Source organism: Brassica napus, chromosome A6 (genome assembly GCF_020379485.1).
Source record: "Brassica napus cultivar Da-Ae chromosome A6, Da-Ae, whole genome shotgun sequence".
NCBI lineage: Eukaryota > Viridiplantae > Streptophyta > Magnoliopsida > Brassicales > Brassicaceae > Brassica > Brassica napus.
The window spans coordinates 2,495,856-2,523,461 of NC_063439.1; the positions used below are offsets into that span (position 1 = coordinate 2,495,856).

The 27,606-nt window shown below is 32.9% G+C and overlaps 2 protein-coding genes and 1 long non-coding RNA gene across 11 annotated transcripts; 1 reads left to right on the forward strand and 2 right to left on the reverse strand.

The window, feature by feature from the left end:
- Positions 1-368: 368 nt before the first annotated feature.
- On the forward strand, positions 369-3,933 carry LOC106437158 (endoglucanase 5-like). Its single transcript, XM_013878078.3, has 8 exons — positions 369-1,132; positions 1,270-1,683; positions 1,943-2,029; positions 2,136-2,300; positions 2,389-2,512; positions 2,598-2,761; positions 2,844-3,213; positions 3,293-3,933. Exons 1-8 carry the CDS (start codon positions 920-922, stop codon positions 3,628-3,630), a joined length of 1,875 nt encoding a protein of 624 aa, XP_013733532.2. The 5' UTR covers positions 369-919; the 3' UTR covers positions 3,631-3,933.
- On the reverse strand, positions 3,739-27,367 carry LOC111212978 (nucleolin 1). Of its 9 annotated transcripts, XM_048781988.1 has the most exons (25): positions 27,320-27,343; positions 27,226-27,273; positions 27,080-27,128; positions 26,727-26,890; positions 26,515-26,592; positions 26,355-26,441; positions 26,092-26,274; positions 25,872-26,003; positions 25,741-25,779; positions 25,518-25,595; positions 25,354-25,440; positions 25,080-25,265; positions 24,860-24,991; positions 24,730-24,768; positions 5,948-6,025; positions 5,784-5,870; positions 5,504-5,689; positions 5,285-5,416; positions 5,154-5,192; positions 4,986-5,071; positions 4,784-4,904; positions 4,612-4,709; positions 4,353-4,529; positions 4,006-4,271; positions 3,739-3,924 (listed from the first exon to the last, which is right to left on the reverse strand). In XM_048781988.1, the coding sequence occupies exons 2-25, from the start codon at positions 27,247-27,249 to the stop codon at positions 3,896-3,898; spliced, it is 2,577 nt and encodes an 858-aa protein (XP_048637945.1). In that variant the 5' UTR covers positions 27,250-27,273; positions 27,320-27,343; the 3' UTR covers positions 3,739-3,895. The 9 variants fall into 9 exon arrangements, with proteins under 9 accessions (XP_048637945.1, XP_048637944.1, XP_048637950.1 ...); XM_048781987.1 differs by having other exon boundaries at positions 27,226-27,366; XM_048781993.1 differs by lacking the exons at positions 4,986-5,071; positions 5,154-5,192; positions 5,285-5,416; ... (1 more) ...; positions 5,784-5,870; positions 5,948-6,025 and adding an exon at positions 24,564-24,649 and having other exon boundaries at positions 27,226-27,367.
- Positions 21,512-22,387, reverse strand: LOC125610141. The gene is made up of 2 exons (XR_007340152.1): positions 22,000-22,387; positions 21,512-21,852 (listed from the first exon to the last, which is right to left on the reverse strand). It is a non-coding gene; the product is annotated as an uncharacterized LOC125610141 (long non-coding RNA).
- Positions 27,368-27,606: the final 239 nt, after the last annotated feature.

The following is a 27,606-nucleotide window of genomic DNA, read 5'->3' on the forward strand; positions in this document are numbered from 1 at the left end:
TTGTAATTAAAATGTGATATGTAAATAATATTTATATTATTTAAATATCATAATAATTAAAAAACACTCAAATTCAAAATTAAAATATTTATAAAAGTTTTTATTATGATTATATTATTTATTTGATATTATAGATATTTTTTTTCATTTTACAGATTCTACAGTCTATAAAAAAATGATGTAGCATTTTTATCTAAAATATATAAGAAAAAGTTTTGCTTTATTTTTTTTTGTTGTTGCTTTAAAAATAAAGGTACAGCATGATTGGTAAAACTAAATAAAAATTTGATGTAGACTTTAATTTTTAAAAGTAAAGCTACATTATGATTGGTAAAATTTAGTGATTTAAAATAAATAAAGCTAAAGTAGAAAGATAAAACTCATATATTTTCTTAAAACAACTCTAAATTAAAAGACAAAATGGAAAAAAAGTATTGGAAGATGTGAAGACCAACGAACGAAAGCTTGCCCGTTGACACAACAAAAATCAACCCATATATTTTCTTAAAACAACTCTAAATTATTTTTTACACAAGATACATTCATCTATTCTTCTATTCATATAGATAGTTGATATCACGTTCATCCAACGGCTAATAACAAATACACGTCGTAAGTCAATATTGGTTCAGCTTCGGCACAAAACTCTCAAGGTACAACGTGAGAAGCTCTAAGAAAACGTGAAAGCCACAACTAGTATATTATCAAACAACACAAAACACACACGAACACAAATAAAGACAAAGACAATGATTGTTCAGACAAATGTGTACCTACATGATTCTATTCATTCCTCTCTCTCGCCAAACTCAGGGACACAAACTCTCTCTGTCCAATATATATATATACTAACTCGCATCACACAATTCTGAACAAAGAACATTTCTTGGGAACTTAAAACTAACATTGATCGAGAGAAATGAGTAAGTTTGGTAGGTCTTTGTTGGGTGTAAGCCTATTACTGACCGTTCTTCTAGCGGCAGCCACCACCGCCGCAGAGTACTACAATTACGGAAGTGCCCTTGACAAGACCTTCTTGTTCTTTGAGGCTCAGCGATCAGGGAAGTTGCCTGCTACTCAACGCGTCAAATGGCGTGGCCATTCTGGTCTCAAGGATGGTCTTGCTCAAGGCGTAAGTCCCATATAACATACTCACAATGCTTATATATAATTAATGTTCTTGGATTTATACATGCTTATTAAAAACACACCAGTAAAAAAAATAGTTTATGTAATGATACTGAGGTTGGTGTATATATGAATGAACAGGTGAGCTTGGAAGGAGGATATTATGATGCAGGAGACCATGTGAAATTCGGTTTACCAATGGCTTTCTCAGTGACAATGCTATCGTGGGCAGCGGTTGATAACCGGAAAGAGCTATTCGGTTTGAACCAGATGCAACAGACATTGTGGTCAATCCGATGGGGTACTGATTACTTCATCAAAGCTCATCCTCAGCCTAATGTTCTATGGGGTCAAGTTGGAGATGGACAATCAGACCATTACTGTTGGGAACGTGCTGAAGACATGACAACTTCAAGAACAGCTTATAAGCTTGACCAGTACCATCCTGGCTCAGACTTAGCTGGTGAAACCGCTGCTGCTTTTGCCGCTGCTTCTTTGGCTTTCAAGCCTTATAACTCCTCTTACTCTGCTATCCTCTTAAGCCATGCTAAAGAGGTTTGTTTTTCTTAGTTTTGGTTTGGTTGTCTGGTTCGGTTTTGGTTTGGTTTATTTCGGTTCGGTTATTTTCTTCCTCTGTTTTTATTCATTTTAGGGAAGTTATTTGGTTATGTTTGGTTTGTTTATTTTGATTTTTATTTGTCCAGTTCCGGTTCGGTTTTGATTATAAATTCTGTCCAGTTATATGTCCACACACTATGAACCGGGTCGGTTAAGATTCTGAACATTTGGATCTTTGTTGTTGTGTGTGTTTCAGCTCTTCTCATTTGCTGACAAGTACAGAGGATTATACACTGATTCAATCCCAAATGCAAAAGCTTTCTACATGTCATCTGGTTACTCGGTATAACACCTTTGATCTGATCTCTCAACATTTTTCCTTCTCTGAAATCTCTGATTATTGCTTCAATACAAATAAATAAAGTCTATATTGTGTAAATGTTTTGAAGGATGAGCTTCTTTGGGCTGCAGCTTGGCTACACCGTGCCACCGGGGACCAGTACTACTTAAAATACACTATAGACAATGCCGGTTACATGGGTGGAACTGGCTGGGGGATGAAAGAGTTCTCTTGGGATAACAAATACGCTGGTGTTCAAGTCCTTCTCTCCAAGGTAAACCAAAACTGGTTTCTTCAAGAATGTACTTTCCACAGTTTCAAGAATACTAATTTTGATTCTTGTTTGATTTTTGTGTGAATAGGTATTGTTAGAAGGTAAAGGCGGTCCGTATACTTCAACATTGAAGCAGTATCAGATGAAGGCTGATTACTTCTCTTGTGCTTGTCTCAAGAAGAATGGTGGCTACAACATTCAAACAACTCCTGGTATGTAAACTAGTACAGCTTTAAGTCATAAGCAAATCTAACAGCTAGTAAAATCTTCTGAATTCTTTAAGGGTGACAATTACAGGTGGTTTGATGTATGTTAGAGAGTGGAACAATCTGCAATATTCATCTGCGGCTGCGTTTCTTCTTGCGATTTATTCTGACTATATCTCAGCAGCGAACGCTAAACTCAACTGTCCTGATGGTTCGGTTCAACCTCAAGCACTTCTAGACTTTGCTAGATCTCAGGTAAAAGTAAAACCAAATCTTTCAAGAACCAAAACATTTTTCTTGATTTAAATGCAGTAACCGAGTTTTTAACCACTTGCAGGCTGATTACATTCTTGGAAAGAACCGTCAAGGAATGAGTTACTTAGTTGGATATGGACCAAAATATCCAATCCGAGTTCACCATAGAGGCGCTTCAGTCCCTTCAATCTTTGTTCAACATTCTTCTGTGAGCTGTGTACAAGGATTTGATTCTTGGTATAGAAGAGCACAAGCTGATCCTAATGTTATCCATGGTGCTCTTGTTGGTGGACCAGACCAGAATGATAACTATTCCGATGACCGGACAAACTACGAGCAATCAGAACCAACTTTGTCAGGCACAGCCCCACTCGTTGGTCTATTCGCTAAACTCTCTGTAGGATCTTACGGAGGAGGATATTCCAAACCTTACCAAACAACAAAACCACCAGGTTTTTTTTTTTAACTTGCTACGCACATCTTGTCTTTTCAAGCAGTGTCTGATTCTTATTTTTCTGAAAACTCTCACAGCTTCCTCATACAAAGCAACACCAACAACATACACTCCAAAGCAATCAGGTGCACCAATCGAGTTTCTACATTCAATAACTGCCAACTGGATGGCTGGGAACACGAGGTACTACAGACACAAAGTGATCATCAAGAACAATTCTCAGAAACAGATATCGGATCTCAAGCTCAAGATTGAAGACCTCTCAGGACCTATATGGGGGCTAATCCCAACGGGGCAAAAGAATACCTACCAGCTTCCTCAGTGGCAAAAGAGACTGAGAGCCGGACAAACACATGATTTTGTCTATGTACAAGGTGGTCCTCAGGCTAAAGTATCAGTCTTAAGTTACTACTAAGACTCTTTATTAGCATTCTGAGAAATGTAACTTTGCATCCCTTTGAGAGATGTTTTTGTTGTCTACTTATCACTCATTGTAGGATTAACGAAGGGAAAGACAATGATATAACACCAAAAGTACTCAAAACTGAGCTTAATTTAAACATCAAAACCAAAAATTCAAAGGTTCTGAGAAAAAGAAACAAAAACAATAAAAAGACGCTGAAGTATCATAAGTTAAAGATTTAAAAAAAACATAAACAGCATTATCTTCTACAAGCTTTCTACTCGTCGCTGAAGACAGTCTTCTTAGCTGCAAAAATAAACAAAGAATCAGTGAGAAGTTGGGTTCTTGAACAAACAAAGATCAAATAAACAAATTCATGTTAACTACCTTGAGAAGTGAAACTAGGCCTTCCACGGCCGTTGTCTCTTCCTCCTCTGCCACGGCCACGGAAACCATCTCTTCCTCCTCTGCCACGGCCACGGAAATTATCTCTTCCTCCGCTAAAGCTGTTGCTCCTTCCACTGTTGAATCCACCACCACTGTTGTTCTCCTTCGGTCTAGGCTGATCAACGACGAGGTTCCATCCTCCCATGTCACTACCATTAAGTTCAAACGCCTTCTCTGTGCCTTCTTTGAACTCAACGTAAGCAATTCTGTTTTAAAAAAAAAACAAAAGCTAGTTAACATCCTGAGGAAGTGGTAACAACAATAAAGTGGAGTAAAAAGTCACACACCCTCTCGAACCACCAGTTTCACGGTCAACGGGAACAGAGACCCTTGTGATCTCTCCACATGAAGCAAAGTGTTCAGTCAAGGCGCTCTTGATATCATTCGGAGCAAGAGAAGAGTCAAACCCCTTCACGAAAACCTCTTGGCCTCCACCACCACCGCTCCTGGAGTTATTACCAGTGCTGTAATAATTTGGCAAAGAGAATGTTATCAACACAAGAACATCAAAGTTCCAACAAAAGAAAACTGAAAAATTTAACTTACCCGCTCTGTGGAGTGTAAGCGGGTCTTTCACCCCTCTCTTGAGCAACATCAAGACGAAGTTCACGACCGAGCAAAGGTCTACCGTGAAACTCAAGTGCCTAAGTAACAAATGGTTTTAATCAGCAATCTACTTTAATGTTTCAACATAAGCAAAAAAAAAAACTACTATCACCTTCTGTGCTTCTCCGGCGCTTGCAAACTCAACATGGCCAAAGCCTCTGAAACTGCCATCATCCCTGTTCGTAGCAAATCTAACATCAACAACTTGGCCAGCTTCCTTGAAGAATTCCTCACTGTATATGAAAAAATAAAGTTATGAAGAAAATGAAATTGCACAGAGAAAGAGATTATTTAGAGAGGACAGTGCTACTTACACATCGGATCTTTCAACTTGGAATGGGAGATTCGCAACAAAGAGAGTCTTTGATCCTCCTGTAGCAGGAGTCGATGGTGTCTTTGGCTGAAACAAAAATTAAATTATAAGCATGATATAGACAGAGATTACAGCACCTACAATGTTAAGAGAAGGGGTTATTTTTTACCTGTTGCTTCTCAGCATCCACCATTTCTACATCAGAGCTCTGTTTTCATTAGAGGGAGTAACTTTCCATCAGCAAACAGCAAGTACAAGAAATAAACAGTCAAATAAAAGGGAAGGAAGCGTTGCTGGAACCTTCTTCTTTGGGGTTTCTTTCTCATCCTCACTCTCAGACTCCTCAGAGCCAGAGTCATCGCTACTGCTATCCTTTTCAGCCTTCTTGGTACCTTCTTTAGCCTTTTGTGCAGGTTTTTCATCTTCACTTTCCTGTAAATCAACCACGTGGTCAAATGAATCAAATGTTTACTTTTCATCAAAAGCTGCTTAATTATATTTGAAAGAACATAAACCAACCTCATCAGAATCTTCCTCAGACGACTCTGAACTGCTTGCAGCCTTGGTAGCAACAGGAGCTGCCTTCTTAGCAACAGGTTTCACCTTCTCATCCTCGGATTCATCTTCTGAATCCTCCTCAGAGGATGAAGAATCCTTCGCAGCTGGCTTAGCTGCAGCAGGTTTCTTGGCAACAGCAACTTCTTCCTGAAAGAGAAGGTAACAACAATCAATTGTGTTAAGCAAAAAGCCAAGAAGAGCAGGCTAAACTTGTATAGTTGTATAGTAACCAGAAACTAACCTCATCTGAAGATTCCTCCTCAGAAGAAGATTCATCCTTTGCCTTCTTTGCAACAGTTCCGTTAGTAGCCTTCTTTGGTGCTGGTTCCTTCAGAAACAGAATTAAAGGTTTAAGCAACATGCATCACAAGATAAATTAACAACAAAGTGATAAACAGCTCTTACATCATCTGAAGAAGAGTCGTCATCATCACTGCTTGAAGCAGCCTTCACTGGAGCCTTCTTGGCAGGAACTTTCTTAGCCTAACACAATTTATTCATGGCAAATAAGTTTATCTCAGTGAACATAAACTTAAAGTAAACTTAATCTAAGTTTTCAAACAATTGAATCAACCATGTGACTATTAAGACATTATACCTTGTCCTCTTCCTCGGAATCAGAGGAATCAGACTCATCAGAGCTCTCCACCTTCTTGGGCACCTTCTTCTCAGCTTTTTCCTTCTTAACAGCAGCAACCACGTCTTTCTTCTGCTTCTTAAGGTTCACTTTGGTTTCCAAATCATCCTCAGGCTCTCTCTTACCTGAATAATAACAACAAACACAGTTAAAAATCAAACAACCCCTTCAGAATTAAACAATTACATCAACAAAAGGGTTCAAAAAACAAAGATTTGGCCATCAATTAAACTCAAACAGAACACAAAAGCAAGCATGTAATAGATGGGCAAACCAAAGTACAGAACTTTATCTACCATCAGACATAGAACCATAAAGGTGTTACCTTTCTTCAAAGGTTTGGTCGCCTTAATGGCAGCAGGGGCTGCTTCAACCTGAAAATTACGAAACACAAACAAAGTTTCATTAAAATTTAAAGACAGAGTACGAAGAAAGAACAAACTAGCAAAACCCAGAAGGAGAAGAAGATTACTTTGGTGGCGGATTTTTTACCCATGGCGACTTTGAGAACTGCAGAGAGAGAGAGAGAGAGAGAGGCAAATAAGCTGCGTGAGATATTTTTTCAGTTTAGGGTTTTAGGAGTTTGTATTTATAATCGATTTGATTTTGGTTTGGGGATAAAGTTGTCTTTTTAATTTTTACATCCAACGGCTATCTCCTCGCGCGTGTTATTTGATCTGTGCCGTCCATGTGGCAGAAGTCTGATTATGGAAACAGATTTTACTTGATATGTGACAGCGGGTAGGTCAAAGATGGGATGAGTTTATTAGGCTTGTAGTGGGCTGGGCCTTTGTTTATTGTTCTGTCCGGCCTCGGAAAATGTCATTTATATAAAATCTACTTCTTTGCCTTTTTTCTTTTTCTTTTGACCCGTACTTTCAAAACGCGGATTTGTTTTCCCCTTAATTTTTTTTTCAAAATTAGAAAATAATTGTGAAATGTAATATTTTCATATATTTTTATTTTATTTTAAATGTACCTCAACAATGAAATTTTGAATGTGTATTCATACTCTAACAGAGGCGTCATTTACTTTTCATGTAAAACTTCTTACAAGAGGCATGTATTTGTATCCCTTATACATGTATAAAACATTGAAAAAGCAACGTTAGAGAAAAACTTAATATGTTATTTTATTCAATCAATTCTCTAAATTTGTACAGGTGCATGTAGTTGTCCACAAAGAAAAGTACATGTGCATATATTGGCAAAAGAAGAGGTATACATGGGGATGTCATTGCTTAAGTATTTTCCGGTGACTATGGTTGACACATTAGTGATTTTGATGGCTAAGGCAATGTTATTTATGTATGGAGATCCCTCCAAGTAGTGAATTTTCCTACCAAAAAGGGTTTTCACCACCAAATTCTTTACCGCGAGAACTCCAGTCATTAGTGAGGAAACTGTCCAAAAGATTTGAGACAAAAGATTCAAGTATCTTCTATTTTCCATAAGAAAATCTTGCCATCCCAAATCTTTTGGAAAGTTCCCTCACTGATGATTGGAGTTCTCCAGGTAAATAATTTGGTGGTGAAAGGACCTTGTTTGGTCGGATGATCGAGCCAATACTTGTATGGATCTACGTACATAAATAACCATGCTTAGCCATCAAAATCACCAATATGTCAACCATAGTCACTGGAAATACTTCAGCAATGACATCTCCTAGTATCCTCTTCTTTGGTCAATACATTCCTCTGAAATACATGCCTCTGCAGTACATACATCTGCACAAATTCGGAGAATGAAATAAATATATTGACATAGGGGTAACAAAAAAAGAGAATATTAAAAAATTAGATGTTGAGCGTTTATTATTTTTTGAAATAAAAGATTTATTTCCTTTGCTAAAGTTGAAAAACTGAAGACACTGATAAGACTCATATTGTACTAAACTAGCAAAAGATCATAGCGACTAGCATTATCATATGATACTATGGTCTATGAGCTCAACACTCAATAATTCAAACAAGATTTTAATGAAGATATAAAACATCAATTATTTTTGAGAGGCATATTAGTAATTATTTCACACCAAAAAACAAAATCGTAAAAAATAAATTGACATGCAAGAGAAGTGTGCAGCTTTAACGTTCATTCATTCACAAATTAATAATTAAAAGACAAAGCTACATTAATTCATTTACTTACTGAACGTATTTGCATCCAATTTGTTTAGATCAAAGAATCTCCAAACCTGAATTTTCACCTTCGACCACAAGAAAAAAAATTTACCTTTAAAGTCACGTCCAAAGTGTACAGACTTGAATGCACAATATCTCTGGTAAAAGTACCAAGCCTTTCACCGTCAGAAGATACTGATCTCTATTTTCTTCAGTTGCAACCGACAGAAACTCCAACCAGCACCACAAACTCTGGAGGTTGTACTGATCGTCGTTTGTGGTGGTTGTGACTGGAGTGAACGGAGAATGTTACATTCCGGCGGTGAAACGGCTTGATACTTTCAATGGTGAAATTGTGCATTCAAGTAATTACAAATCTGGACATGACTTAAAAGGTAAAACTGTTCTTGTGGCTAGAGGTGGAAATTCTAGTATGGAGATGTGCTTTGCTCTTAATAACTTGGATGCTCGTATGGCCGTTTCAACAAGAAAATATGGCATTTTCTGACGGAATTCCCGAGGGAATAAATATTATAACTCCTTTAAGTAACTTAAATAATATCGCTTTTGTCTTCTAATTATTAATTTATGAATGCATGTACGTTAAAGCTGCATACTTCTATTGTATGTCAAATTGTGGTTTAGATTTTTTTCCTCTCAATGTGAAATAATTACTAATATGCCTATCAACAATATTTATCTATTTGTGGTTAAAGCTCCCTCCGTTTTTTAGTGATAGACTTTTTTTTAAAAAAATTTTGTTTCACAAAGATGTATTTTTTGTATTTTCTATAAAAAAATTGTAAACTTCAAAAAAAAAATTGACTTTCTTAAATTACTATTGGTTAAAAATTATTGAAAATTACAGAAACCAATACATTTATTATTGTAGTTTAATGTGTTTTTTAATATGTGTGAAAATACTAAAAAGTCTATCTTTGTGGAACGGAGGGAGTATGATATTTGGCTAGCTTAGTAATATATGATTTTTATCAATGTCTTTGGTCTCTTCAACTTTGACCAAGAAACAAATCTTTTATTTCTCAAACGTTTTTAAATAAATGCTTAACCAATAAACCATCTAATTAATATTTTTATTTTTTTTGTTACCATATGTTGTTTTATTCAATCCCTCCTCTAAATTTGTATACATGAATGTCGTTGCTAAAGTATTTTCCGGTGACTATGATTGACACAATGGTGATGTTGATGGCTAAAGCAATGTTATTTATGTACGGAGATCCTTTCAAATATGGAGCTGCCGACCAACACACCACCAAATTATTTACCGGATAAGTAACCGATGTGGAAACTGTCCAAAGGGTTCGAGACGGCAAGATTCAGGTACCTTCTATTGTCAATCTATTTTTTAACACATTGTCCACCAAATTTCATATTCATATTTATTAATGTGATTTCTATGTAATGGGTAGTGTTAAACATATTCCGTAAATACTTAATTTATGTCTATATATATATAAGTGAAAATAAAAAAATATTGAATAACGAAAAGAAAACGAAAATACGAAAAAATAAAATAAAAGAATTGAAGGAAAAAGTATAAAAAAAATGTAATGTAGATTTATTTATAAGTTTTAAAAAATACTCTAACAACTAAATCGTGAAATATTATTGTGTACATTTTTCATATCTAAAAAGTGAAAACCTTTATTTCTTAAAATGGCAAAAAATTAATTTAGTATATCATAACAAAATAGTATAAACATTATTTTTATATGTTTTTATTTCTTCATTTTCCATAAACCGAGGCTTCACAAAAACTTGATTTACTTGTCACTGGCTATTGATGCACTATAGGTTATCAATGGTGGCATATAAAGCATCAATGGCAAGACTTTGACGTTTTCAAATGGTATGAAACAGATTTATTTGCAATTTTGTTTGCAGTTATCACAAAAACCCTCTACACAAAATAAATTCAAACCTCTTTAACGTAACTGACTGAATAATATATGATAATGGTTATGTGTTTTGTGAAACTATAAACACAAGACTATGAGTATGTGATAAAGAATGATGGCTTTCCCGAAAAAAATGTCGAAGCATTGGTATGGAGAGAATCTTTACTGTGTTGGATTTTCCTGTAAGGGGAACCCCATAGCCGCTCAAGATGTTATTTCCATCGCCGAAGACATCAAAGCAACCTTGGCAACCAAATATTAAAGACTTTTTGAATTAAAGAAGGAACCATTGTGTCAGTTTTGGTTGAGTCTGGTGTTTCATCTCAGTGTTCATGTCTGTAAGTGTGTTTTGTCTATGAATGAATCAGTAAAATGGTGGCATATATTCATATATTGTAGATGCACATTATATGTCCTTCATCAGAATAAAAACAATATTTGATTCAGATATGTAAATTGGTTTTTTGTATCATATATGTTCCTATGTTAATGTTGACCAATATAAAACTCAAACGATATCATTACTTCCAGTGTGCAACAGTTCAATGCATAACTGAATCTAGAGATCATGCATAAATGTTTGAAAATATAAAATAAAATAAGAACTGTTTGGTTGAACAAAAAAAAAGAAAAGTTTATAAATTAGTTTTTTGTACTTTATAGCAAAAACTAGTTATCTATCTAACGTTTCTTAGAAAACATGGATCTAATGAAGACTAACATAACAACATATTGCAAAAATAAGCGCCTGAGAATCTTCACAAAAACGTTTTTCACAAAAAAAAAAAAAAAACCCACCAAGAGGGTCATTGCGGTGTCAGCATTTGGTCGGAACACATATCCAGTGCCATCGTTGGCCCTTGGTCAACCTTGTTAGTGTGTTAGACTCGATTCTGTGCAGGTTAGGGATCCCATACTTGTTAAGAGGCAGTCGCGGTTACAATCCATGTTCTTGCATTCTGTTTCGTCGTCAATGGCGAGTGTGTATAGCTTGGATTCTTCTTAAGCTCGCTCAGGTGTGTCTATCTTGGATCCTCCTCTCACTTTCTTCGTCTCGTGCTTAAAGGTCAATGAAGATTACATGCTGTGATAAGAACATCAAGAACCAGCTACTTCTAGTGACGTCTTGGGAATTATGGCATCCCAGGCAAGGTTAAACCCACCTTCCCCGGGTTACCATCATCGTTGAGAACGGGAACTGGTAACTGAAGGATTCTCGAACTATCTAGCGAAAAGTGCCAGTTAGATAGTGATGTGAAGCTAGTTGCGTAAGATTAAAATTAGTTTAATTTTCTTCGAGACAAAGTTGTAACCGACATTGGATGCCCGGGTTTTAGAATTTATTATATAATTCTATATTTAAAAAAACAACTGCACACTTCTTTTGCATGTCAAATTGTGGTTTAGATTTTTTTTAGTCTGAAATAATTACTACTATGCCTCTCAACAATAATTGATATTTTATCTATTCATGGTTAAATACTCATTTGGATTATTGATGTTTGAGTTCTATAGACCGTAGTGATATATCATACTGCAAATCGCTATGATTTTTGGCTAGTTTTTTTTTTTTGTCAACTTTGGCTAGCTTATTATAATATGAGTTTTATCAATGTATTTGGTTTCTTCAACTTTAATAAGGAAAACAAGTTATTTATTTCTCAAAACAATAGTAAGCTCTTAACAACTAACTTTTTAATATTCTTAAATGGTGAACTCTTAAGAAAAATCCATTCTCTAAATTCGTGCAGAAGCATGTATTGACCAAACAAGAGGTATACTTGTGGATTTCATTGCTGAAGTATTTTTCGGTGACTATGGTTGCACATTGGTGATATTGATGGCTAAGGAAATGTTATTTAAGTACGGAGATCCCTCCAAATATGGATTTGTTTGACCAAAACAAGGTCTTTCCGCCACCAAATTATTTATCGGGAGAACTCCAGTCATTGATCTGGGAATTGTCCAAAATATTTGCGACGGCAAGATTCAGTACTTTCTACTGTCCATCAACTTGTTTAACACATTGTCCATCAAATTTCATATTCATCTTTATTAATTAGATTTTTATGTAATAACTCGTATTAAATATATTCAGTAAAGCATTATTTATATTTATGAAAAGGAAATATATATATATATAACAAGTGAAAATAATAAAAAAAATATTTGAAAATCAAATACAAACGAAGAAAAAGAAAAAAAATGAAGAAAATAAAATAATTAAAGGAATTTTTCTGAAAATTTAATGCAAATTTATCTATAAGTTTTACACGCAAAAAATGACAACTAAAACATGAAAAAAAATCTTCTAAATATGAAAATACATTAAAAGAACTTAGTATTACCAGTTATACGAGTCATATATATTGTTTTCTTAGTTGTACTAGGTATATCAGTTATACCAGGACTTACATAAACAAAATACAAAATTTTAATTAAAATAACCATACAAACAACAAGAAACTAACTACACTATATTAAAATCAAACAAGAATCTTAGGAACATATCATAGCAAAGTTGAATATTCTGCAAAATCAAGTACATTAAAATATCTTAACTCAATAACTCATAAATCACTGGTTTAGTTAACATAATATAAAATATAAAACAAAAACAAAATAAATATTAATAACTATTACAACTTATTGTTTTACTAAATATTAATTTATGCGTATACATATGGTGATTCACCTAGTATAAGTGTATATTGTAATCCAATCTTTCTGTTGGTTGTTTTGAGAATTCCTTAGTATCTGGCCGTTTCCAAAATAGATTTGATGTCTTGGGCGACAGACATCGCATCTTGAGCGGCTCCAGCGATTCCCTTCCTTGAAAATCCAGCACAATAAATATTTTTCTCTCCTTTCCAATGATCTGGCATTGGATTTTTGGGGAAGCCATCATCCCGCATCACGTACTCATAGTTCTAGTGTTAAAAGTTTTACAAAACACATAACCATTATCATTTTATTCAATCAGTTTCAATCATTTTATTCATCTTTATTAATTAGATTTTTATGTAATAACTCGTATTAAATATATTCAGTAAAGCATTATTTATATTTATGAAAAGGAAATATATATATATATAACAAGTGAAAATAATAATAAAAAATATTTGAAAATCAAATACAAACGAAGAAAAAGAAAAACAATGAAGAAAATAAAATAATTAAAGGAATTTTTCTGAAAATTTAATGTAAATTTATCTATAAGTTTTACACGCAAAAAATGACAACTAAAACATGAAAAAAAATCTTCTAAATATGAAAATACAACTATGAGTTATTAAAAGAACTTAGTATTACCAGTTATACGAGTCATATATATTGTTTTCTTAGTTGTACTAGGTATATCAGTTATACCAGGACTTACATAAACAAAATACAAAATTTTAATTAAAATAACCATACAAACAACAAGAAACTAACTACACTATATTAAAATCAAACTAGAATCTTAGGAACATATCATAGCAAAGTTGAATATTCTGCAAAATCAAGTACATTAAAATATCTTAACTCAATAACTCATAAATCACTGGTTTAGTTAACATAATATAAAATATAAAACAAAAACAAAATAAATATTAATAACTATTACAAATTATTGTTTTACTAAATATTAATTTATGCGTATACATACGGTGATTCACCTAGTATAAGTGTATATTGTAATCCAATCTTTCTGTTGGTTGTTTTGAGAATTCCTTAGTATCTGGTCGTTTCCAAAATAGATTTGATGTCTTGGGCGACAGACATCGCATCTTGAGCGGCTCCAGCGATTCCCTTCCTTGAAAATCCAGCACAATAAATATTTTTCTCTCCTTTCCAATGATCTGGCATTGGATTTTTGGGGAAGCCATCATCCCGCATCACGTACTCATAGTTCTAGTGTTAAAAGTTTTACAAAACACATAACCATTATCATTTTATTCAATCAGTTTCAATCATTTTATTCATCTTTATTAATTAGATTTTTATGTAATAACTCGTATTAAATATATTCAGTAAAGCATTATTTATATTTATGAAAAGGAAATATATATATATATATAACAAGTGAAAATAATAAAAAAAAATATTTGAAAATCAAATACAAACGAAGAAAAAGAAAAACAATGAAGAAAATAAAATAATTAAAGGAATTTTTCTGAAAATTTAATGTAAATTTATCTATAAGTTTTACACGCAAAAAATGACAACTAAAACATGAAAAAAAATCTTCTAAATATGAAAATACAACTATGAGTTATTAAAAGAACTTAGTATTACCAGTTATACGAGTCATATATATTGTTTTCTTAGTTGTACTAGGTATATCAGTTATACCAGGACTTACATAAACAAAATACAAAATTTTAATTAAAATAACCATACAAACAACAAGAAACTAACTACACTATGTTAAAATCAAACTAGAATCTTAGGAACATATCATAGCAAAGTTGAATATTCTGCAAAATCAAGTACATTAAAATATCTTAACTCAATAACTCATAAATCACTGGTTTAGTTAACATAATATAAAATATAAAACAAAAACAAAATAAATATTAATAACTATTACAAATTATTGTTTTACTAAATATTAATTTATGCGTATACATACGGTGATTCACCTAGTATAAGTGTATATTGTAATCCAATCTTTCTGTTGGTTGTTTTGAGAATTCCTTAGTATCTGGCCGTTTCCAAAATAGATTTGATGTCTTGGGCGACAGACATCGCATCTTGAGCGGCTCCAGCGATTCCCTTCCTTGAAAATCCAGCACAATAAATATTTTTCTCTCCTTTCCAATGATCTGGCATTGGATTTTTGGGGAAGCCATCATCCCGCATCACGTACTCATAGTTCTAGTGTTAAAAGTTTTACAAAACACATAACCATTATCATTTTATTCAATCAGTTTCAATCATTTTATTCATTTTTATTAATTAGATTTTTATGTAATAACTCGTATTAAATATATTCAGTAAAGCATTATTTATATTTATGAAAAGGAAATATATATATATATATATATAACATGTGAAAATAATAAAAAAAAATATTTGAAAATCAAATACAAACGAAGAAAAAGAAAAACAATGAAGAAAATGAAATAATTAAAGCAAGTTTTCTGAAAATTTAATGTAAATTTATCTATAAGTTTTACACGCAAAAAATGACAACTAAAACATGAAAAAAAATCTTCTAAATATGAAAATACAACTATGAGTTATTAAAAGAACTTATTATTACCAGTTATACGAGTCATATATATTGTTTTCTTAGTTGTACTAGGTATATCAGTTATACCAGGACTTACATAAACAAAATACAAAATTTTAATTAAAATAACCATACAAACAACAAGAAACTAACTACACTATATTAAAATCAAACTAGAATCTTAGGAACATATCATAGCAAAGTTGAATATTCTGCAAAATCAAGTACATTAAAATATCTTAACTCAATAACTCATAAATCACTGGTTTAGTTAACATAATATAAAATATAAAACAAAAACAAAATAAATATTAATAACTATTACAAATTATTGTTTTACTAAATATTAATTTATGCGTATACATACGGTGATTCACCTAGTATAAGTGTATATTGTAATCCAATCTTTCTGTTGGTTGTTTTGAGAATTCCTTAGTATCTGGCCGTTTCCAAAATAGATTTGATGTCTTGGGCGACAGACATCGCATCTTGAGCGGCTCCAGCGATTCCCTTCCTTGAAAATCCAGCACAATAAATATTTTTCTCTCCTTTCCAATGATCTGGCATTGGATTTTTGGGGAAGCCATCATCCCGCATCACGTACTCATAGTTCTAGTGTTAAAAGTTTTACAAAACACATAACCATTATCATTTTATTCAATCAGTTTCAATCATTTTATTCATCTTTATTAATTAGATTTTTATGTAATAACTCGTATTAAATATATTCAGTAAAGCATTATTTATATTTATGAAAAGGAAATATATATATATATATAACAAGTGAAAATAATAAAAAAAATATTTGAAAATCAAATACAAACGAAGAAAAAGAAAAACAATGAAGAAAATAAAATAATTAAAGGAATTTTTCTGAAAATTTAATGTAAATTTATCTATAAGTTTTACACGCAAAAAATGACAACTAAAACATGAAAAAAAATCTTCTAAATATGAAAATACAACTATGAGTTATTAAAAGAACTTAGTATTACCAGTTATACGAGTCATATATATTGTTTTCTTAGTTGTACTAGGTATATCAGTTATACCAGGACTTACATAAACAAAATACAAAATTTTAATTAAAATAACCATACAAACAACAAGAAACTAACTACACTATGTTAAAATCAAACTAGAATCTTAGGAACATATCATAGCAAAGTTGAATATTCTGCAAAATCAAGTACATTAAAATATCTTAACTCAATAACTCATAAATCACTGGTTTAGTTAACATAATATAAAATATAAAACAAAAACAAAATAAATATTAATAACTATTACAAATTATTGTTTTACTAAATATTAATTTATGCGTATACATACGGTGATTCACCTAGTATAAGTGTATATTGTAATCCAATCTTTCTGTTGGTTGTTTTGAGAATTCCTTAGTATCTGGCCGTTTCCAAAATAGATTTGATGTCTTGGGCGACAGACATCGCATCTTGAGCGGCTCCAGCGATTCCCTTCCTTGAAAATCCAGCACAATAAATATTTTTCTCTCCTTTCCAATGATCTGGCATTGGATTTTTGGGGAAGCCATCATCCCGCATCACGTACTCATAGTTCTAGTGTTAAAAGTTTTACAAAACACATAACCATTATCATTTTATTCAATCAGTTTCAATCATTTTATTCATTTTTATTAATTAGATTTTTATGTAATAACTCGTATTAAATATATTCAGTAAAGCATTATTTATATTTATGAAAAGGAAATATATATATATATATAACATGTGAAAATAATAAAAAAAAATATTTGAAAATCAAATACAAACGAAGAAAAAGAAAAACAATGAAGAAAATGAAATAATTAAAGCAAGATTTCTGAAAATTTAATGTAAATTTATCTATAAGTTTTACACGCAAAAAATGACAACTAAAACATGAAAAAAAATCTTCTAAATATGGAAATACAACTATGAGTTATTAAAAGAACTTATTATTACCAGTTATACGAGTCATATATATTGTTTTCTTAGTTGTACTAGGTATATCAGTTATACCAGGACTTACATAAACAAAATACAAAATTTTAATTAAAATAACCATACAAACAACAAGAAACTAACTACACTATATTAAAATCAAACTAGAATCTTAGGAACATATCATAGCAAAGTTGAATATTCTGCAAAATCAAGTACATTAAAATATCTTAACTCAATAACTCATAAATCACTGGTTTAGTTAACATAATATAAAATATAAAACAAAAACAAAATAAATATTAATAACTATTACAAATTATTGTTTTACTAAATATTAATTTATGCGTATACATACGGTGATTCACCTAGTATAAGTGTATATTGTAATCCAATCTTTCTGTTGGTTTTTTTGAGAATTCCTTAGTATCTGGCCGTTTCCAAAATAGATTTGATGTCTTGGGCGACAGACATCGCATCTTGAGCGGCTCCAGCGATTCCCTTCCTTGAAAATCCAGCACAATAAATATTTTTCTCTCCTTTCCAATGATCTGGCATTGGATTTTTGGGGAAGCCATCATCCCGCATCACGTACTCATAGTTCTAGTGTTAAAAGTTTTACAAAACACATAACCATTATCATTTTATTCAATCAGTTTCAATCATTTTATTCATCTTTATTAATTAGATTTTTATGTAATAACTCGTATTAAATATATTCAGTAAAGCATTATTTATATTTATGAAAAGGAAATATATATATATATATAACAAGTGAAAATAATAAAAAAAAATATTTGAAAATCAAATACAAACGAAGAAAAAGAAAAACAATGAAGAAAATAAAATAATTAAAGGAATTTTTCTGAAAATTTAATGTAAATTTATCTATAAGTTTTACACGCAAAAAATGACAACTAAAACATGAAAAAAATCTTCTAAATATGAAAATACAACTATGAGTTATTAAAAGAACTTAGTATTACCAGTTATACGAGTCATATATATTGTTTTCTTAGTTGTACTAGGTATATCAGTTATACCAGGACTTACATAAACAAAATACAAAATTTTAATTAAAATAACCATACAAACAACAAGAAACTAACTACACTATGTTAAAATCAAACTAGAATCTTAGGAACATATCATAGCAAAGTTGAATATTCTGCAAAATCAAGTACATTAAAATATCTTAACTCAATAACTCATAAATCACTGGTTTAGTTAACATAATATAAAATATAAAACAAAAACAAAATAAATATTAATAACTATTACAAATTATTGTTTTACTAAATATTAATTTATGCGTATACATACGGTGATTCACCTAGTATAAGTGTATATTGTAATCCAATCTTTCTGTTGGTTGTTTTGAGAATTCCTTAGTATCTGGCCGTTTCCAAAATAGATTTGATGTCTTGGGCGACAGACATCGCATCTTGAGCGGCTCCAGCGATTCCCTTCCTTGAAAATCCAGCACAATAAATATTTTTCTCTCCTTTCCAATGATCTGGCATTGGATTTTTGGGGAAGCCATCATCCCGCATCACGTACTCATAGTTCTAGTGTTAAAAGTTTTACAAAACACATAACCATTATCATTTTATTCAATCAGTTTCAATCATTTTATTCATTTTTATTAATTAGATTTTTATGTAATAACTCGTATTAAATATATTCAGTAAAGCATTATTTATATTTATGAAAAGGAAATATATATATATATATATAACATGTGAAAATAATAAAAAAAAATATTTGAAAATCAAATACAAACGAAGAAAAAGAAAAACAATGAAGAAAATGAAATAATTAAAGCAAGATTTCTGAAAATTTAATGTAAATTTATCTATAAGTTTTACACGCAAAAAATGACAACTAAAACATGAAAAAAAATCTTCTAAATATGAAAATACAACTATGAGTTATTAAAAGAACTTATTATTACCAGTTATACGAGTCATATATATTGTTTTCTTAGTTGTACTAGGTATATCAGTTATACCAGGACTTACATAAACAAAATACAAAATTTTAATTAAAATAACCATACAAACAACAAGAAACTAACTACACTATATTAAAATCAAACTAGAATCTTAGGAACATATCATAGCAAAGTTGAATATTCTGCAAAATCAAGTACATTAAAATATCTTAACTCAATAACTCATAAATCACTGGTTTAGTTAACATAATATAAAATATAAAACAAAAACAAAATAAATATTAATAACTATTACAAATTATTGTTTTACTAAATATTAATTTATGCGTATACATACGGTGATTCACCTAGTATAAGTGTATATTGTAATCCAATCTTTCTGTTGGTTGTTTTGAGAATTCCTTAGTATCTGGCCGTTTCCAAAATAGATTTGATGTCTTGGGCGACAGACATCGCATCTTGAGCGGCTCCAGCGATTCCCTTCCTTGAAAATCCAGCACAATAAATATTTTTCTCTCCTTTCCAATGATCTGGCATTGGATTTTTGGGGAAGCCATCATCCCGCATCACGTACTCATAGTTCTAGTGTTAAAAGTTTTACAAAACACATAACCATTATCATTTTATTCAATCAGTTTCAATCATTTTATTCATCTTTATTAATTAGATTTTTATGTAATAACTCGTATTAAATATATTCAGTAAAGCATTATTTATATTTATGAAAAGGAAATATATATATATATATATAACAAGTGAAAATAATAAAAAAAAAATATTTGAAAATTAAATACAAACGAAGAAAAAGAAAAACAATGAAGAAAATAAAATAATTAAAGGAATTTTTCTGAAAATTTAATGTAAATTTATCTATAAGTTTTACACGCAAAAAATGACAACTAAAACATGAAAAAAAATCCTCTAAATATGAAAATACAACTATGAGTTATTAAAAGAACTTAGTATTACCAGTTATACGAGTCATATATATTGTTTTCTTAGTTGTACTAGGTATATCAGTTATACCAGGACTTACATAAACAAAATACAAAATTTTAATTAAAATAACCATACAAACAACAAGAAACTAACTACACTATATTAAAATCAAACTAGAATCTTAGGAACATATCATAGCAAAGTTGAATATTCTGCAAAATCAAGTACATTAAAATATCTTAACTCAATAACTCATAAATCACTGGTTTAGTTAACATAATATAAATATAAAACAAAAACAAAATAAATATTAATAACTATTACAAATTATTGTTTTACTAAATATTAATTTATGCGTATACATACGGTGATTCACCTAGTATAAGTGTATATTGTAATCCAATCTTTCTGTTGGTTGTTTTGAGAATTCTTTAGTATCTGGCCGTTTCCAAAATAGATTTGATGTCTTGGGCGACAGACATCGCATCTTGAGCGGCTCCAGCGATTTCCTTCCTTGAAAATCCAGCACAATAAATATTTTTCTCTCCTTTCCAATGATCTGGCATTGGATTTTTGGGGAAGCCATCATCCCGCATCACGTACTCATAGTTCTAGTGTTAAAAGTTTTACAAAACACATAACCATTATCATTTTATTCAATCAGTTTCAATCATTTTATTCATCTTTATTAATTAGATTTTTATGTAATAACTCGTATTAAATATATTCAGTAAAGCATTATTTATATTTATGAAAAGGAAATATATATATATATATAACAAGTGAAAATAATAAAAAAAAATATTTGAAAATCAAATACAAACGAAGAAAAAGAAAAACAATGAAGAAAATAAAATAATTAAAGAAATTTTTCTGAAAATTTAATGTAAATTTATCTATAAGTTTTACACGCAAAAAATGACAACTAAAACATGAAAAAAAATCTTCTAAATATGAAAATACAACTATGAGTTATTAAAAGAACTTAGTATTACCAGTTATACGAGTCATATATATTGTTTTCTTAGTTGTACTAGGTATATCAGTTATACCAGGACTTACATAAACAAAATACAAAATTTTAATTAAAATAACCATACAAACAACAAGAAACTAACTACACTATATTAAAATCAAACTAGAATCTTAGGAACATATCATAGCAAAGTTGAATATTCTGCAAAATCAAGTACATTAAAATATCTTAACTCAATAACTCATAAATCACTGGTTTAGTTAACATAATATAAAATATAAAACAAAAACAAAATAAATATTAATAACTATTACAAATTATTGTTTTACTAAATATTAATTTATGCGTATACATACGGTGATTCACCTAGTATAAGTGTATATTGTAATCCAATCTTTCTGTTGGTTGTTTTGAGAATTCCTTAGTATCTGGCCGTTTCCAAAATAGATTTGATGTCTTGGGCGACAGACATCGCATCTTGAGCGGCTCCAGCGATTCCCTTCCTTGAAAATCCAGCACAATAAATATTTTTCTCTCCTTTCCAATGATCTGGCATTGGATTTTTGGGGAAGCCATCATCCCGCATCACGTACTCATAGTTCTAGTGTTAAAAGTTTTACAAAACACATAACCATTATCATTTTATTCAATCAGTTACATTAAAGTGGTTTTAATTTGTTTTTGTGTAGATTGGTTTTTATTGGGGGGGGGGGGGGGGGGGGGGGGGGGGGGGGGGGGGGGGGGGTACCTTTAACCAATTGCATACAGAGCTTTTGTAACCAGTCGCAAACACAATGACATCAAAATCTTGTCTCAGTCCATTTTCAAACGTCAAGGTCTTGCCTTCGATGCTTCTTATGCCACCATTGATAACCTAATAGTGCAACAATAGTTAGTGATCCCATTTTAATGGTGATGATTACAGGTGGTTTGATGTATGTTAGAGAGTGGAACAATCTGCAATATGCATCTGCGGCTGCGTTTCTTCTTGCGGTTTATTCTGACTATCTCTCTGCAGGGAACGCTAGACTCAACTGTCATGATGGTTCGGTTCAACCTCAAGCACTTCTAGACTTTGCTAGATCTCAGGTAAAAGTAAAACCAAATCTTTCAAGAACCAAAACATTTTTCTTGATTTAAATGCAGTAACCGAGTTTTTAACCACTTGCAGGCTGATTACATTCTTGGAAAGAACCGTCAAAGAATGAGTTACTTAGTTGGATATGGACCAAAATATCCAATCCGAGTTCACCATAGAGGCGCTTCAGTCCCTTCAATCTTCGTTCAACGTTCTTCTGTGAGCTGTGTACAAGGATTTGATTCTTGGTATAGAAGATCACAAGCTGATCCTAATGTTATCCATGGTGCTCTTGTTGGTGGACCAGACCAGAATGATAACTATTCCGATGACTGGACAAACTACGAGCAATCAGAACCAACTTTGTCAGGCACAGCCCCACTCGTTGGTCTATTCGCTAAACTCTCTGTAGGGTCTTACGGAGGAAGATATTCCAAACCTTACCAAACAACAAAACCACCAGGTGTCTTTTTTTTTACTTGCTATGCAAATCTTTCCTTTTCAAGCAGTGTCTGATTCTTATTTTTCTGAAAAAAACTCACAGCTTCCTCATACAAAGCAACACCAACAACATACACTCCAAAGCAATCAGGTGCACCAATCGAGTTTCTACATTCAATAACTGCGAATTGGATGGCTGGGAACACGAGGTACTACAGACACAAAGTGATCATCAAGAACAATTCTAAGAAAGAGATATCGGATCTCAAGCTCAAGATTGAAGACCTCTCGGGACCTATATGGGGTATAATCCCAGCTTCCTCAGTGGCAAAAGACTCTGAGAGCCGGACAAACACATGATTTTGTCTATGTACAAGGTGGTCCTCAGGCTAAAGTATGAGTCTTAAGTTACTACTAAGACTCTTTATTAGCATTCTGAGAAATGTAACTTTGCATCCCTTTGAGAGATGTTTTTGTTGTCTACGTATCAATCATTGTAGGATTAACGAAGGGAAAGACAATGATATAACACCAAAAGTACTCAAAACTGAGCTTAATTTTAAAATCAACAGCAAAAATTCAAAGGTTCTGAGAAAAAGAAAAAAAAATCCAAAACAATAAAAAAGACGCTGAAGTATCATAAGTTAAGACTTTAAAAAAACATAAACAGCATCATCTTCTACAAGCTTTCTACTCGTCGTTGAAGACAGTCTTCTTACCTGCAAAAATAAACAAAGAATCAGTGAGAAGTTGGGTTCTTGAACAAACAAAGATCAAATAAACAAATTCAAGTTAACTACCTTGAGAAGTGAAACTAGGCCTTCCACGGCCGTTGTCTCTTCCTCCTCTGCCACGGCCACGGAAACCATCTCTTCCACTGCCACGGCCACGGAAATTATCTCTTCCTCCGCTAAAGCTGTTGCTCCTTCCACTGTTGAATCCACCACCACTGTTGAATCCACCACCACTGTTGTTCTCCTTCGGTCTAGGCTGATCAACGACGAGGTTCCATCCTCCCATGTCACTACCATTAAGTTCAAACGCCTTCTCTGTGCCTTCTTTGAACTCAACGTAAGCAATTCTGTTTTAAAAAAAAAAACAAAAGCTAGTTAACATCCTGAGGAAGTAGTAACAACAATAAAGTAGAGAGTAAAGTCACACACCCTCTCGAACCACCAGTTTCACGGTCAACGGGAACAGAGACCCTTGTGATCTCTCCACATGAAGCAAAGTGTTCAGTCAAGGCGCTCTTGATATCATTCGGAGCAAGAGAAGAGTCAAACCCCTTCACGAAAACCTCTTGGCCTCCACCACCACCGCTTCTGGAGTTATTACCAGTGCTGTAAAAGTTTGGCAAAGAGAATGTTATCAACATCAAAGTTCCAACAAAAGAAAACTGAAAATTTTAACTTACCCGCTCTGTGGAGTGTAAGCGGGTCTTTCACCCCTCTCTTGAGCAACATCAAGACGAAGTTCACGACCGAGCAAAGGTCTACCGTGAAACTCAAGTGCCTAAGTAACAAATGGTTTTAATCAGCAATCTACTTTAATGTTTCAATATAAGCAAAACAAAAAAAACTACTATCACCTTCTGTGCTTCTCCGGCGCTTGCAAACTCAACATGGCCAAAGCCTCTGAAGCTGCCATCATCCCTGTTCGTAGCAAATCTAACATCAACAACTTGGCCAGCTTCCTTGAAGAATTCCTCACTGCATATGAAAAAATAAAGTTATGAAGAAAATGAAATTGCACAGAGAAAGAGATTATTTAGAGAGGACAGTGCTACTACTTACACATCTGATCTTTCAACTTGGAATGGGAGATTCCCAACAAAGAGTGTCTTTGTTCCTCCTGTAGCAGGAGTCGATGGTGTCTTTGGCTGAAACAAAAATTAAATTATAAGCATGATATAGACAGAGATTACAGCACCTACAATGTTAAGAGAAGGAGTAACTTTACCTGTTGCTTCTCAGCATCCACCATTTCTACATCAGAGCTCTGTTTTCATTAGAGGGAGTAACTTTCCGTCAGCAAACAGCAAGTAAAAGAAATAAACAATCAAATAATATGCAGGAAGCATTGCTCGAACCTTCTTCTTTGGGGTTTCTTTCTCATCCTCACTCTCAGACTCCTCAGAGCCAGAGTCATCGCTACTGCTATCCTTTTCAGCCTTCTTGGTACCTTCTTTAGCCTTTGGTGCAGGTTTTTCATCTTCACTTTCCTGTAAATCAACCACGTGGTCAAATGAATCAAATGTTTACTTTTCATCAAAAGCTGCTTAATGGTATATTTAAAGAACATAAACTAACCTCATCAGAATCTTCCTCAGACGACTCTGAACTGCTTGCAGCCTTGGTAGCAACAGGAGCTGCCTTCTTAGCAACAGGCTTCACCTTCTCATCCTCGGATTCATCTTCTGAATCCTCCTCAGAGGATGAAGAATCCTTCGCAGCTGGCTTAGCTGCAGCAGGTTTCTTGGTAGCAGCAACTTCTTCCTGAAAGAGAAGGTAACAACAGTCTAATGTGTTAGCAAAAAAAAAGCCAAGAAGAGCAGGCTAAACTTGATAGTAATCAGAAACTAACCTCATCTGAAGATTCCTCCTCAGAAGAAGATTCATCTTTTGCCTTCTTCGCAACAGTTCCGTTAGTAGCCTTCTTTGGTGTGGGTTCCTTCAGAAACAAAATTAAAGGTTTAAGCAACATGCATCACAAGATAAATTAACAACAAAGTGATAAACAGCTCTTACATCATCTGAAGAAGAGTCGTCATCATCACTGCTTGAAGCAGCCTTCACTGGAGCCTTCTTGGCAGGAACTTTCTTAGCCTAACACAATTTAATCATCGCAAATAAGAACAGGATACATCCAAAGTATCTAAGTGAACATAAACAATACATAACTTACTACAGCAGAACACAGTTAAGGTTTTCATACGAATTAATCAACCATGAGATTAGTAGTATATTTTACCTGTTGCTTCTCAGCATCCACCATTTCTACATCAGAGCTCTGTTTTCATTAGAGGGAGTAACTTTCCATCAGCAAACAGCAAGTAAAAGAAATAAACAGTCAAATAATATGGAAGTAAGCGTTGCTGGAACCTTCTTCTTTGGGGTTTCTTTCTCATCCTCACTCTCAGACTCCTCAGAGCCAGAGTCATCGCTACTGCTATCCTTTTCAGCCTTCTTGGTACCTTCTTTAGCCTTTTGTGCAGGTTTTTCATCTTCACTTTCCTGTAGATCAACCACGTGGTCAAATGAATCAAATGTTTACTTTTCATCAAAAGCTGCTTAATGGTACATTTAAAGAACATAAACTAACCTCATCAGAATCTTCCTCAGACGAATCTGAACTTGCAGCCTTGGTAGCAACAGGAGCTGCCTTCTTAGCAACAGGTTTCACCTTCTCATCCTCGGATTCATCTTCTGAATCCTCCTCAGAGGATGAAGAATCCTTCGAAGCTGGCTTAGCTGTAGCAGGTTTCTTGGTAACAGCAACTTCTTCCTGAAAGAGAAGGTAACAACAATCAATTGTGTTAAGCAAAAAGCTAAACTTGTATAGTTGTATAGTAACCAGAAACTAACCTCATCTGAAGATTCCTCCTCAGAAGAAGATTCATCCTTTGCCTTCTTTGCAACAGTTCCGTTAGTAGCCTTCTTTGGTGCGGGTTCCTTCAAACAACAGAAGGTTTTAGCAACATGCTTCACAAGATAAATTAACAACAAAGTGATAAACAGCTCTTACATCATCTGAAGAAGAGTCGTCATCATCACTGCTTGAAGCAGCCTTCACTGGAGCCTTCTTGGCAGGAACTTTCTTAGCCTAGCACAATTTAATCATGGCAAATAAGAACAGGGTTCTTCAAAAGAATCTCAAATACAAAACAAAGCTTAAAGTAAACTTAATCTAAGTTTTCAAACAATTGAATCAACCATGTGACTATTAAGACATTATACCTTCTTCTCTTCCTCAGACTCAGAGGAATCAGACTCATCAGAGCTCTCCACCTTCTTGGGCACCTTCTTCTCAGCTTTCTCCTTCTTAACAGCAGCAACCACGTCTTTCTTCTGCTTCTTAAGGTTCACTTTGGTTTCCAAATCATCCTCAGGCTCTCTCTTACCTGAATAATAACAACAAACACAGTTAAAAATCAAACAACCCCTTCAGAATTAAACAATTACATCAACAAAACAAAGATTTAGCCATCAATATAACTCAAACAGAACACAAAAGCAAGCATGTAACAGAAGGGCAAACCAAAGTAAAGAACTTTTATCTATCATCAGACATAAAACCATAAAGTTGTTACCTTTCTTCAAAGGTTTGGTCGCCTTAATGGCAGCAGGGGCTGCTTCAACCTGTAAATTACGAAACACAAACAAAGTTTCAATTAAAGTTCGAGACAGAGTACGAGGAAGAACAAACTAGCAAAACCCAGAAGGAGAAGAAGATTACTTTGGTGGCGGATTTTTTACCCATGGCGAATTTGAGAACTGCAGAGAGTGAGAGAGAGAGAGAGAGAGAGAGAGAGAGAGAGAGAGAGAGAGAGAGAGAGAGGCAAATAAGCGGCGTGAGATATTTTTTCAGTTTAGGGTTTTAGGAGTTTGTATTTATAATCGTTTTGATTTTGGTTTGGGGTACGAGTTCTCTTTTCCCTTACTCAATAAATTCTGTTATTGCTTTCTAGTATTAATACTAGTTTAAAACTCATCTAAATCATTGGTTGCACTTAGATGTTAGATGAAGTGAATACTTGTATTCTCAGTGCTTTGATATCCCTCAGAACCGGTTCGACAATCTTTTATACTACAACATTTGTCTTAGGAGCCTTGAAAA